The sequence below is a fragment of the Megalobrama amblycephala genome, linkage group LG22, assembly GCF_018812025.1.
Source record: "Megalobrama amblycephala isolate DHTTF-2021 linkage group LG22, ASM1881202v1, whole genome shotgun sequence".
In the NCBI taxonomy this organism is placed as follows: domain Eukaryota; kingdom Metazoa; phylum Chordata; class Actinopteri; order Cypriniformes; family Xenocyprididae; genus Megalobrama; species Megalobrama amblycephala.
In genome coordinates, this window is record NC_063065.1 from 7,233,597 (window position 1) to 7,245,691 (window position 12,095).

The 12,095-nt window shown below is 41.9% G+C and overlaps 1 protein-coding gene across 3 annotated transcripts in view; it reads right to left on the minus strand.

The window, feature by feature from the left end:
- The window catches only part of agap3 (ArfGAP with GTPase domain, ankyrin repeat and PH domain 3), a 187,954-nt gene that overhangs the window by 102,222 nt on the left and 73,637 nt on the right, over positions 1-12,095 (minus strand). The window contains exon 1 of one of the 3 annotated variants that reach the window (XM_048174740.1): positions 4,825-5,379. The exons of 1 other annotated variant lie outside the window; for it this stretch is intronic. In XM_048174740.1, coding sequence (XP_048030697.1) covers positions 4,825-4,945 — 121 coding nt within the window. In that variant the 5' untranslated portion in view covers positions 4,946-5,379. Of the gene's footprint in view, positions 1-686; positions 2,850-4,824; positions 5,380-12,095 lie in introns of those variants that run through there. One more of the 3 variants, XM_048174738.1, reaches the window with a different exon arrangement.

The following is a 12,095-nucleotide window of genomic DNA, read 5'->3' on the forward strand; positions in this document are numbered from 1 at the left end:
ATGAGCTGCAGGGAAAAGAATGAACAGACACAGAACGAAAACATGTTTAAAATATCATGAGGACTGTTGTCTGCATGCTGGGGTATGATTTAACCTTCAGAGCTGTGAAAGCAAAAACAAACCCCAACAAACCCCAACAAACCCCAAACTCCAATCCAACGAGAATGGGATCATTCCGTGTTACATTTTCCAAAAGGAAAATAATTCCAGAGTAGTGCTTAGGAGGGTTCTGATAGTAAAACACTGTCATTAAATTATTCCCTCTCTTTATTCGTCTACATCATCCATCCTTTACTTATTCCTGCAGTCTATTTGATTACCTTGAAAGCGTTAATGATTAAACAAGATTTGATGGATGCTTTTTTGCTTTCTAATTCAATTGCAGTGCAGACTTACACTAGAAGAAAACTCCTCTTGGAGCCAATTAACAGCTCATGCACGCACACACACACACACACTCCAACAGAGCCAAAGCCCTCGGAGTGAATAATGCATTTAACCTCTTATTATGTCTGTTGGTGCTGCTCAAGCCAGACCTTCAATATCGTTTTAATATTTAATCAATTTGCCCTGCTCTCCAAGGCTACATCCAGGCACTCAGAGTCTGTCCTCTTCAGACAAAAAGCAGCACATTTTCCTGCGTAGATTGGGATGTGGAATGAAATTATGCATTTTATACTACTTACCTTGACCTTTGTGGAAACCAATGCCAGCTAGAGTCTCTATAGCAACAGAATCTGGCTTTTTATTTCTCACAGGGGGATTGCTGCCAACTGCTTGGCTTTCAGGGCACAGCTCAGATTTGTTGCTGGACAACGGGTCCTTCCTCTTAAAACGATTAGTAATTAGTTGCCAAAAACTAGTCTCTGGTTGCAATTGTTTGGTGGGCTTGGTTAGTTTGGCAGGACAGAGAGGGACCTCCAAGACCGCTACCTTGCCACGAGTTTGGTACTGTATGTACTGTGTGGCCCCTTGGTCCTCGTCTTGCTCACGAGCTGGCATTAATGTCCTGCCAGTAAGGTAGGAAAACGGACGAGTGGTTGGCATAGATTTTTCTCCGATACTTGCAGTACGTCTCCATTCAGTTCGGTCCTCCTGCTCAAGTTGATTACGATTCCGCCTCATCCTGAGACTCAAGCTCCTCCGCAGTGATCCGAACATTCTCTTTTGTCCTTCCACCTTATCTGGTTCCTTTAGCCTTGTTGAAGTCTGAGTCACTACGACTTCCTTGCTCGTTGCCTGACGACCAAACCATTTCCATCGGAAGCCTGGACGAGGCAAACTACTGGTGCCAGTGGAAGCGTGGCTTGCGAGCTCATCCCGGGATCCAGTTCGCTCTTTATTAAGCTCAAGAACAGTCATGCTAACAGGCCGCGGTTTGCTTCTGCTTTTTGAAGTCCGACAGATTAGCGGTTCTTCTAGTGGATAATGAAACAGGCTGACAGAAGGCGGCATGTCTGGTTTTAGACCGTCTATGGCACGCAACTCGGCACGTCTTGTCTGACACCGCTGGACCACATCCGGGCAGCCTTGCTTTTTGGGGGTAGAGGTAGGCAGAAGAACGTTGCTATAAGTGGTAGCTGCCAACATGCAAACACTGTGGGGTTTTGTAGAGCTGTCTTGGTTGTTGGTTGTTGTGGTTGGGAGTATCCTTTTGTCATCTGGGAAGACAAACATGCTCACCACTCTTCTGCTGCCCAGGAGCCGAAGCCCATGTGCAGGCCTTCGCAAGACCGCCACATGAGTTTCTGTTGCATTCTCCACAGATATAGCATTACAATTTTTCTCCTTAATGGGAATGTGGCAAACATCAGCAGAGACTTCTTTAGTCCAAGCTTTCTCTTCCCCAGCCAAATCGAAGTCTTCCGCAGAGGCTTGTTGCACACAGCTGTCCTGGAAGAAAGACGGTAACTGGTCCGTCCTCATTCCTAGTACTTCCCCTTTCCTCCACCCCCCATTCCCTGTACTGCTCAGGTAAAACCACCTGTTGAGTTTTCCAACTGCACTCCTCCTCTGCCCCGGGCTCTCTCGACGTTCCTCCCTCTGATCCGCCTCTTGTCTTTCGTTGTCCTCCTCTCCCACGTTGTTCTTAACAACTCCCAGCTCAGCTTCTACCCTCCTCTCAGCCCCTCCTGAAGGCGTAAGAGTCTGCAGTTCCTCCTGGAGTCCCATTCTGGAAAACAACAACTTCATATAGAGTTTTACCAACTAGGTCTTGGTGAGGAGATGTGATCTTTCCTTTAGAAATCACATTTCACATCACGGACACCTCCACAAGCTTGTTCTCGGCAACTTAAGCACTCTCTCTCTAACACAGCCACACTCTGAGTCTTTCACCTCCAGGCCACATTCCAAAAGTAAGCATAATCCCTCACCTTTGACTTGTGAGAGAGACGGAGACAGAGTTAGGGGAAAAAAAACTTCAAACAAGCCCCAGCATGACCTCACCGCAACTTTTACCATGCAGGGGATTATCAGGGGGAAGAACTCTCAATGAAAACACAGACCTGTGCGCATTGGAGCGATAAATACAGCCACAGTTTAAGGAGTCTTTGGTCTTCTCCTACTGTCAAAAACAGGTCTGTGCAACCCTGCAGTCAGCAGTGTAGGCAAATTCCTTAATGTTCCGGTTCTTGGCATGAGCGAGAGGGGTCTGTTTGAACTTCAAGCTGCTCCCACATGTCCCAAGGATAACAGCAAAACAAGGAGCAGAATCTTTTGTCTCCTTAAAGCAGAGCCATTGCCAAGGCACCTGTAGAGAATTCCCTGTGGGAGTCACTGCTGTGACTGTAGATAAAAACGGAGGGTGCCTGATGCTTGGGGCAGCGAGTATCTTCAGCACATTTACACCATCCTAAAAGGCATCCAAATTAAAGGGCATTTTGTAGAGCTTCCCTTTCTTTGAGCCTCACTCTAGTTCCCTCATTCCTACCCTCCCTTCCCAAACTGCCCTCCCTCGCAACTGCATTTCCTCATCCAAATGAACAAGGCAGAAATTGGCAAACAAAACTGGGGAGCTCATTGCATGGGGGGAGGATGAAATGCCAAACAATTCCCCAGTTTTCTCATGCACATTTCTGCTTATGCTTAAGTAATGTCATGTAAAAAGTCCAGGATTATTGAATAAGCGTTATGGGAAAGATAATGTGCAATGAAAATGATTTCCCAGAAGCACTAAATGTGCATGCAAAAGCTATCTCCACAATGAAAATACAAATACAAGAGTTCAACCCCATAAACAATATTTTAGCTTTGCCATTAAGGTTGCTTGCTAAGATTCAGTATAACATGAATATTGGTTCCTAATACGGTAAATCTGACTGGCCACTGGTCAATGCTAGTAAAAGCCATCTGGATTAGGAAAACAAGGGAGCAGATTTGAGATTTTGTGCTTGTAAAGAGCACCCACAAGTGGTTTCAATGAAAACTACCCCAGTAGTATAGTTAAACTACACTGCCATAGAGAAAAAACATTAGACTGATTCAGAGACTCACTTGACGACATTCCTGCAGTGCAAAGGAATTTGAGAGAAGTAATATTTCCGTTGGACTATGGTAAACTTATGGACAAAATAAAAAATGCAAAATCAAATGAATCAATTTTGTCATGAAAGAAAATATCAGCCAAAAATTGATTGAAACAGAGTTTTAAAAGATATAAAACAATATAGCAGCAATCTTTCCCATTTTCCTTCTCTCTTTCCCTCTTCATTCTTTCCCATTTTTATTATTTTCTTCATTCTTTCCTTCATTTCTATCCTTCCTTCCTTTCCCTCCTTATTTATTTTTGTCTCTTTCCTTCCTTCCATCCTTTTCATATTTCTTTCTCGTTCTCTCCCTCTCTCTCATTCCATTCTCACCTTTCAATTTGTCCTATTTCTTATTTTCCTATTTTGTCTTTCCTTACTTCCCATTTAAATTCTTTCTCTTTTCCTCTTTATTTCCTTCCATTTTTTCCTTATTCCTTTCCTTTCTTTGTCATGTCATTCTCTCTCTCTCTCTCTCTCTCTCTCTCTCTCTCTCAGCATATTTGAGATAACCAGTCTAAATATCTAGACAATCAGTACTCTAATCCAATCCTACTCCTTTATGAACTCATGTCTGACATCTTACACATATAATTCTGAGAACACAACAGAAGCCACTAGTCTTTCCTTTTTTCAGTCTTTTCTATAAAAAACAACACAAGTCTCTTGACCATATGCCCTTTTATTTTGAGCTCCCACCCACTCAGAGCAAAATCTCTGATCGATTTCCGATTTGTATAATCTAACGATTTCAATTACACGGACATATCCGAGAACATAAATGCTTATGATTTAACTTTAAAGCCATGTTTAGCCAACAAAATGTTTCCATTTCCAGATTTGGGTCCTATATATGCTCTTGTTAGCAATCAGCTAAAAAGATACTGCATGCTATAGTTATTTAATGTTTATCATATGTGAAATGCCTTCACTTTTACGTCTCTCAGCACTGATGTACACTAATGTGAAAATTAAATAAACTAATAAAAATAAACAACAAATGTCTACAAAGTCCAATATAAATACTATTATCCCAAAAAAGATTAAATAGACAACACAGATATTTGATATTTACAAGTGCCACTTTTCAACACCATCTAAAATATAATACAGCTGACAAGAGATGACATCTTTAAGTAAACATATATTTAATTTAACAGTTCAGCTATTTAATAATCAAAAGACATATGTAAAGCCAGCACTGGAAAAGCATGAATCAGTATCTGTGTTAATCAGATGGAAGTTAACACCTGTATGCATGAAACAGATTATTCACCTTTGAAGACGTATTTATTACCTTCGTCTACAGCATAAGGGTTCGTCACCCCCGTAACCTCCACCGAGATCAAACAGCCCTCATCATCCCACTGCAGATGGTTGTCTCTTGGCCGTCTTTTCCCTCCGAAACACATCATCATGATGACTTCTCCAAACTACAGGAATATCCTTTCACCAGAGACATTATCCGGCCAAAAACAAACTAAAGCCAGTTCAGGGTCCAAAGCATCTCTGATATTCTATGACTGTTCTCCGGCGAGACGGTGATGTTCTAGTACTGCTTTTGACAGATTGACTAACGTCACGCTGAGTTCGTGAGCTTGGCTTTGTCAAATATCAAAAACGTCTCGGCGAGAGGGAGGAGGTGGCAGACAGGTACAGGAAACATGTCCAACTTCTGTAATCCCACATGAGAAGGAGGAGGGGACCATGGCCTCGCTGGCTTACCTGAACCTGAAGTAGGATTAGCCTAATCCTTAACCAATAGGAAGTCATCGGTGCATTATCCGTCCCTCCGTACCGCCGCCAACACGCAATCACAAAAATGCGATCGCGTTCCACTCTGTTTTGGAGTAGAGTATGGTTATCCCTATCAAAACTAGTTTAACTCATCTTGGTATCTGCGCAATGCTCTGACGCAAGACGCCCCACTGATATTTCAAGTCCAACCACAAAGCTGTCTGTGATGAAACTTTCAACTTGTCTTAAAAGTCAGATAAAAACAAACATCAGAGTTAAAAAGTAGTGCTAGAAAATGCAAAAATCTCTTAAGTGTGACAGAAATATGAATCCACAGATCATAGCTATAGGCATCAAAACTGTCCACTTCATGAACTATAACCAATATTCAACAAGTTAAACAAGTTGACTCATTGCAAAACGCACAGGGTTGCCCAACAAAAATATTTTTGTACGAAACAACACATGCATCTACAAACTACTTCCATCTAATGAAATGCATTTAATTGACGAGGGCCCATAGAAACGAGAGCACATAAAGACCATATCGACTCAACATCTCATTACGTTTTCATTAAAAACCACCGCACCATCGGCAATACCGTCTGCAAGGCTAAATGAGCACAAATACTGATGGATGAGAGAAAAACCACATTTTGCCCTTGCGAGGTGGTTAGATATTAGATGTGCCTTTCATTTATACCGATTTAATTATGCAGACCATCAGAAAGTGTGTTTCCGAATGCTTTTTTCACCCTCAGGGCGCACCTTTATTACGCTGAACCCTTTGGAAATTGGCCTGCCAGTCTAATTAAAAGAGAAAAACTGATTACGGTAAGACAATTAAGCCTCTCGTCTTTTATTTTAAACACTTTTAATAGAGCAAGAAAGTGACGTAAGCAGCATGCCAATCCCTCTTGTCTCTTTTATGAAGATACAAATATTGCTTTGGGATATTTAGTACAGAAGTCAGTGAACATCTTTGGATCTGGAATTGTTTAAAAACAATCATTCAGTGACACTGAGAAACATCTGGTAATAAGAACATAAGTGTTATTAAAGAAACTTATGATATAGTCAATATTCACAATGTATTTTACTAGTTTAATTCATTTCTGTGAATCATTTCTAATGTGTCCATTTAAATAAATCAGTCCAACTCAGTTTCCAATTTTGCAACCTGCATTTAGGCTGCATTTGGGTCAATGACGTGACGGGTCATTTTTTTGTCCAAAGGCCTTAAAAATAAAACAAAAACAAAGATATGACATCCAAAGTATGTAAGGTAGTACAATTAGATCTATTTTATTGAACCCAAAAGGTTTTAATTATATTTTTCTACATATAAATGTATTTTCGGTTCATTCGGTTTAAAGGTCAATACAGCCATTTCATTTGTGATTAAAATATCTTAAAATGTAATAAACGTATATATTTTTTTTATTCTGGCATGATTTTATAACATCATATATCAACAGAACAAAATGGTATGTATGTGTAGTAATTACGTGTAGAAGTCATTACTTTGTTATGAGAAAGAATGTGCGGAAAAATGAATTTCAATTATGTCATTCAGAGTAACCAACATAAAGGGACCATTTTGGATCAAGTCATTCAGGTCAATATCATGTGACAGGAAGTGACATCATTAAGACACCTGCAAAGGACCACATGGTCATGAAGCAAAGTAACTAACTCTCTTTTAACTATTTGAAAATTTCATGTTCGGTATAACCAAAAGTGTCATTTGGTAAAACCGAAATTTTGGTTAAACCGAATGACTTTTTTGGTGACAAATTTTGTTCATCTTGTAAAAAAAAAAAAAAAAAAAAAAAAAAAGACAAAAGCAGTGTTAACAGATTATAAAAACCACATAATCTTATTGTTGTTACGTGAGGTGTTGCTGAAGACGAGGCAGTGCAAGGATATCCACAAAGTAACAGTATTTATTATAATCCAGGAGACAGATACAACTAACTCACATCAACTAACATTCAGAACGGACAAGGAGTGAAGGGAGTGAGTGCAATATAAAGGGAGTGCTGATAACAGAGTCCAGGTGCAGGTGATCCGTGAAGCTGAGGAGCTGACGAGGGATCCGTGACAGTACCTCCCCCTCCCGGTAGGTGCGACCTCGCGCCGTAGATAGAACACCGGGGGGGGGGGGGGATGTGGGCGCCCTGGAGACCTCATGCCGGTGCAGGGAGAGGCATGGGTAGGAGTGGAGGTCTCCAGAGCGGGTCCATGAGCCATGGCGGGTCAGGTACAGCGGGCGGCCACGGCGGGTCAGGTGCAGCGGGCTGCCACGGCGGGTCAGGTGCAGCGGGCGGCCACGGCGGGTCAGGTGCAGCGGGCGGCCACGGCGGGTCAGGTGCAGCGGGCGGCCACGGCGGGTCAGGTGCAGCGGGCGGCCACGGCGGGTCAGGTGCAGCGGGCGGCCACGGCGGGTCAGGTGCAGCGGGCGGCCACGGCGGGTCAGGTGCAGCGGGCGGCCACGGCGGGTCAGGTGCAGCGGGCGGCCACGGCGGGTCAGGTGCAGCGGGCGGCCACGGCGGGTCAGGTGCAGCGGGCGGCCACGGCGGGTCAGGTGCAGCGGGCGGCCACGGCGGGTCAGGTGCAGCGGGCGGCCACGGCGGGTCAGGAGACGTGGGCTGCCACGGCGGGTCAGGAGACGTGGGCTGCCACGGCAGTGTTCGGAGCCCACCCCCATGTGTGGCGCCCACATGTCCCCCACCCACGGGTACTTGGCCCCCCCCAAAAAATACTTGGGGAGGTTTAGGATAGTAACAAGGAGTCCCAGAGACATCATGGATATGTGGGTGGAGGAGCATGGAGCTGGCTTGGCGGCGCGTGGGGCGGCTGATTCGGCTGCGGCGACTGGGGCGGCTGATTCGGCTGCGGCGACTGGGGCGGCTGATTCGGCTGCGGCGACTGGGGCGGCTGATTCGGCTGCGGCGACTGGGGCGGCTGGCTCGCCGGCCGAGGCAGGAGCGGAGGGCTCGCCGGTCGAGGCAGGAGCGGAGGGCTCGCCGGCCGAGGCAGGAGCGGAGGGCTCGCCGGCCGAGGCAGGAGCGGAGGGCTCGGCGGCTGAGACTGGGGATACTGGCTCGGCGGCGGCGGCGGGAGCAGAGGCTTCTTCCTCCTCCTCCGCCTTCTGGGCCCAACAGAGGATTGTGGGTCCAGCGTAGACCAGGAAATCAGTTCACTGGAGGGATATGTGGAGGAAGAAGGAGTCTGACCAACTGGCCTGGCCACCTCTGTTTCTGGAGGGACTGGACGGGATTGACACATATCCTGAACCTCATCGACACAGAAATTAGAACCGTTTAAACACAAAATTAGATTAATGGTTTCGCTCAAGGAAAAAGAATTTTCAGGTTCATCAAAACGGATAGTGTCATCGTCCAGTCCGTCCAGAAACAGGGTGTTCAAAAGTGCATCTGACCAGTTAGTCAGGAAAGCAAGCTCTACAAACTCCTCCACATACCTCTCCAGTGAACGTCCAATCTGGAAGAGCCCGATGAGTCGGTCCGCCGCTGACATAGTAAAGAGAGGCACAGGAGAAGCGGGAGTCACCGCTTGCAGGAAGATTCCCATCTTTTTGATTGTGGAAATCCAACGGTATTGGTCCGTTCTTCTGTTACGTGAGGTGTTGCTGAAGACAAGGCAGTGCAAGGATATCCACAAAGTAACAGTATTTATTATAATCCAGGAGACAGATACAACTAACTAACATTCAGAACGGACAAGGAGTGAAGGAAGTGAGTGCAATATAAAGGGAGTGCTGATAACAGAGTCCAGGTGCAGGTGATCCGTGAAGCTGAGGAGCTGACGAGGGAAGTGAGTGCAGGTGAGGAGACAAGAGGATCATGGGATTTGGAGTCCGGGAGACAAGGGATCCGTGACAATTGTTAACACTTAATGGAGATATAATTAATTTTTTAAGTTTTATTATGTTTTTTTTTTTACACTTTTAAAAACCTTATTTGTCAATGACCCATTTATTGTTTATTTGATCAAAATTACATTAAAAACAGTAATATTGTGAAATATTATTCAATTTTAAAAACTTTTTCTACTTAATATTTTTGTGGAAACTGTGACATTTTTTTTCAGGATTCTTTAATAAATATAAAGTTCAAAAGAACAGTATTTATTTGGACTGGAAATCTTTTACTGTCACTCTTGATCAATTTAACGCATTCTTGCTTATTTAAAGTACTACAATCTAACCTTAAACTTTTGAACACTAGTGAAAATACTGCATTTTATCGTTATATATTGATATATTGCTACATACAAATGAAAATGATCAAATATAATTATTCTTGCAGTCAAAATTATTAGTAAAGGTCTGTTTTAGATCTTTTTATAGACATTTTAACCTACTTTTGATGAAAAGGATACACTATTTTAATCCATTTCAGAGAATAAAAATACCATCTAAACTAAGTATGAAAAATATTTTTAATTACATCTATCTCAATTACCACGTCAGCGTCTCTTATTAGCATATCAGTGTGCAACAACTAATCCAAAACCATATGACTATTTGAGTACATATGAAGCACATATGAAGCTGATCTAATAATAAACAGATTCTATATCAGATTCTAATCATAAATGCTAAATTACAAGTTGTGTCCATAAACAAACACCAGTAGGGGGCAGTCTGTCTTCTCTCACAGAGGACCATTGAACATATTAGTTCAGTTCATAAATCAAGTCTAGCATCATTAAATCTTGACATTGTCTGTATCAACAATAAAATGTGTGCTTTCACATAGCTGCCATTATATTTCACCCAATTATACGCTACTAATATTGAATACTGAGATTGTTGCTTGACATGCAACAACAAATCGTTCCCTAATTATAAGCAATTACAAAATAAGCTTTGTGTGCAGCTTTAGGAAGGAAAATGTTCAAAAACTCACACCTACATCATCTTCAGATTTGGCTCCTGAGCTCATCACTAATGCTAATTAGGTTACGCAAGGTTATGTAATTTTCCAAGCTGCACTGCAGTCCAGGTCAAGAGCTGGGGGTCCCTGTGAGAACGTGATCATGTGGAAGAACACACGGCAGGTGTGGAGCGCTCATGGTGCAGTACAGTCATGTTACGTAAGGTAAGAAGCTCCCCGAGGGGCAAGAGCAAAGAACGAATCAAAGAATGTGTGCAGGATCCGCTGGGATGCAGATAGACAATTAATGCCGACTGAAATTTAATGAGGGTTCGTAATGAGTTATGAACGCCTTTATACTCAAATAAAGTCAAGCCAGAGATAGGGTTTATAATGCTTTCAAAGGAACAACAGGACTTTATCACTATAAGAACACATCTTAAATGCTTTGTTTTCTAATTATGCATATGTTATGGTTTGGTTTACCATGATGCATAAAGTAAACATGAAAGCAAAATTGCACTCAGATACTTTCTTAAAGGGATAGTTCACCCAAAAATGAAAATTCTGTCATCATTTACTCACCCTCAAGTTGTTCCAAACCTGTATGAATTTCTTTCTTCTGCTGAACACAAAAGAAGATATTTTGAAGAATGTTGGTAACCAAACATAGTATGGGAAAAAAAAAAAAAATACTATGGAAGTCAATGGGGACCAACTTTCATTTTTCAGTTTGAATTTTCATTGTTGGGTGAACTATCCCTTTAATACTTGTTACTGGACTATTTATCAGTGCACGCTATTTTACATAATAAAATAAATATTTAAATAAAAATGTACAACTACATGGTAATAGGTAAAATGTTGCCTTAATAAAGTCAATTGTTTAATTTAAATTTAATAATAATAACAATAACAACAGCAACATAAATAATTCCAGGGTTATTATTAACCAAAAATTGTGTTAATTGAAATAAAGCTGAAATAAAATATAATATAAATATTAGATGAAAATTATTAAAATTAATAAAACGGAATTTAAAAAAATGTTTATTTTGAATGCGATTAATCGTTTGACAGCATTAATTAATATACAAATATACTACACTGTAAAAATTATTTTCTTGATTTGTTATCAAAACATTTTTTTTATTTTGTCAAATCAACTTAATTAATGTGGTTCAGATAACATAATATTTTGAGTTTCTGTTGATTAAACCAATTGCCTTCATTGTATTAACTCAAATTTTTTATTTCAATGAACTCAAAATTTTAAGGCAACCAGGTAACTTACTTTTTTAAGTTAAACCAACAATTCTTATTTTACAGTGTACAATAATGCTCTTCATAATCCAATCAATTCCTGTTGGATAAAAAGTCCCGCCTTAAATTTTGGTTGTTGAACATACTGTAATATTACTTATAGTTGTCATAGTATGACAAATATGAAGCCAAAATGGATGTGTATTTTCTGTACCAGTTGTGCCAGTTTCTCCGAAAACTCCTCCTTACAATCTTCCAATGTTCAGCCAAACAGGAAGTCCCGCCCACAAACCCACTTCATTGGTTAAGCCAGAAGTTAACAACACGCCGGACACCTCAAACAAACAAAGCTTCAGGAAGTCGACCTACAAATGGCTCACTTAATAGTTTTCGTCAGCACTAAACTAGGATAAAAGCAAGTATTTTAACATCAAAACAATTGCACACTTCACCTCTGACAGCAGCTTCCTGAAAAAGTGAGCAAATCCGCTATCCTGGTCACTTCCTGGTCTGAATTACGTCCTTCTGGCAGGGGCCCGGCAGCAGACGCATCATTCTGATGTGTCCTGGGTTCAGACACCAGATTTAGCCCCACTACTGTCAGCCTGCTATTTGGGCCACACTGATGACTAGGTGTTGAACGGGTGACTAAAGTGCTGGAAAG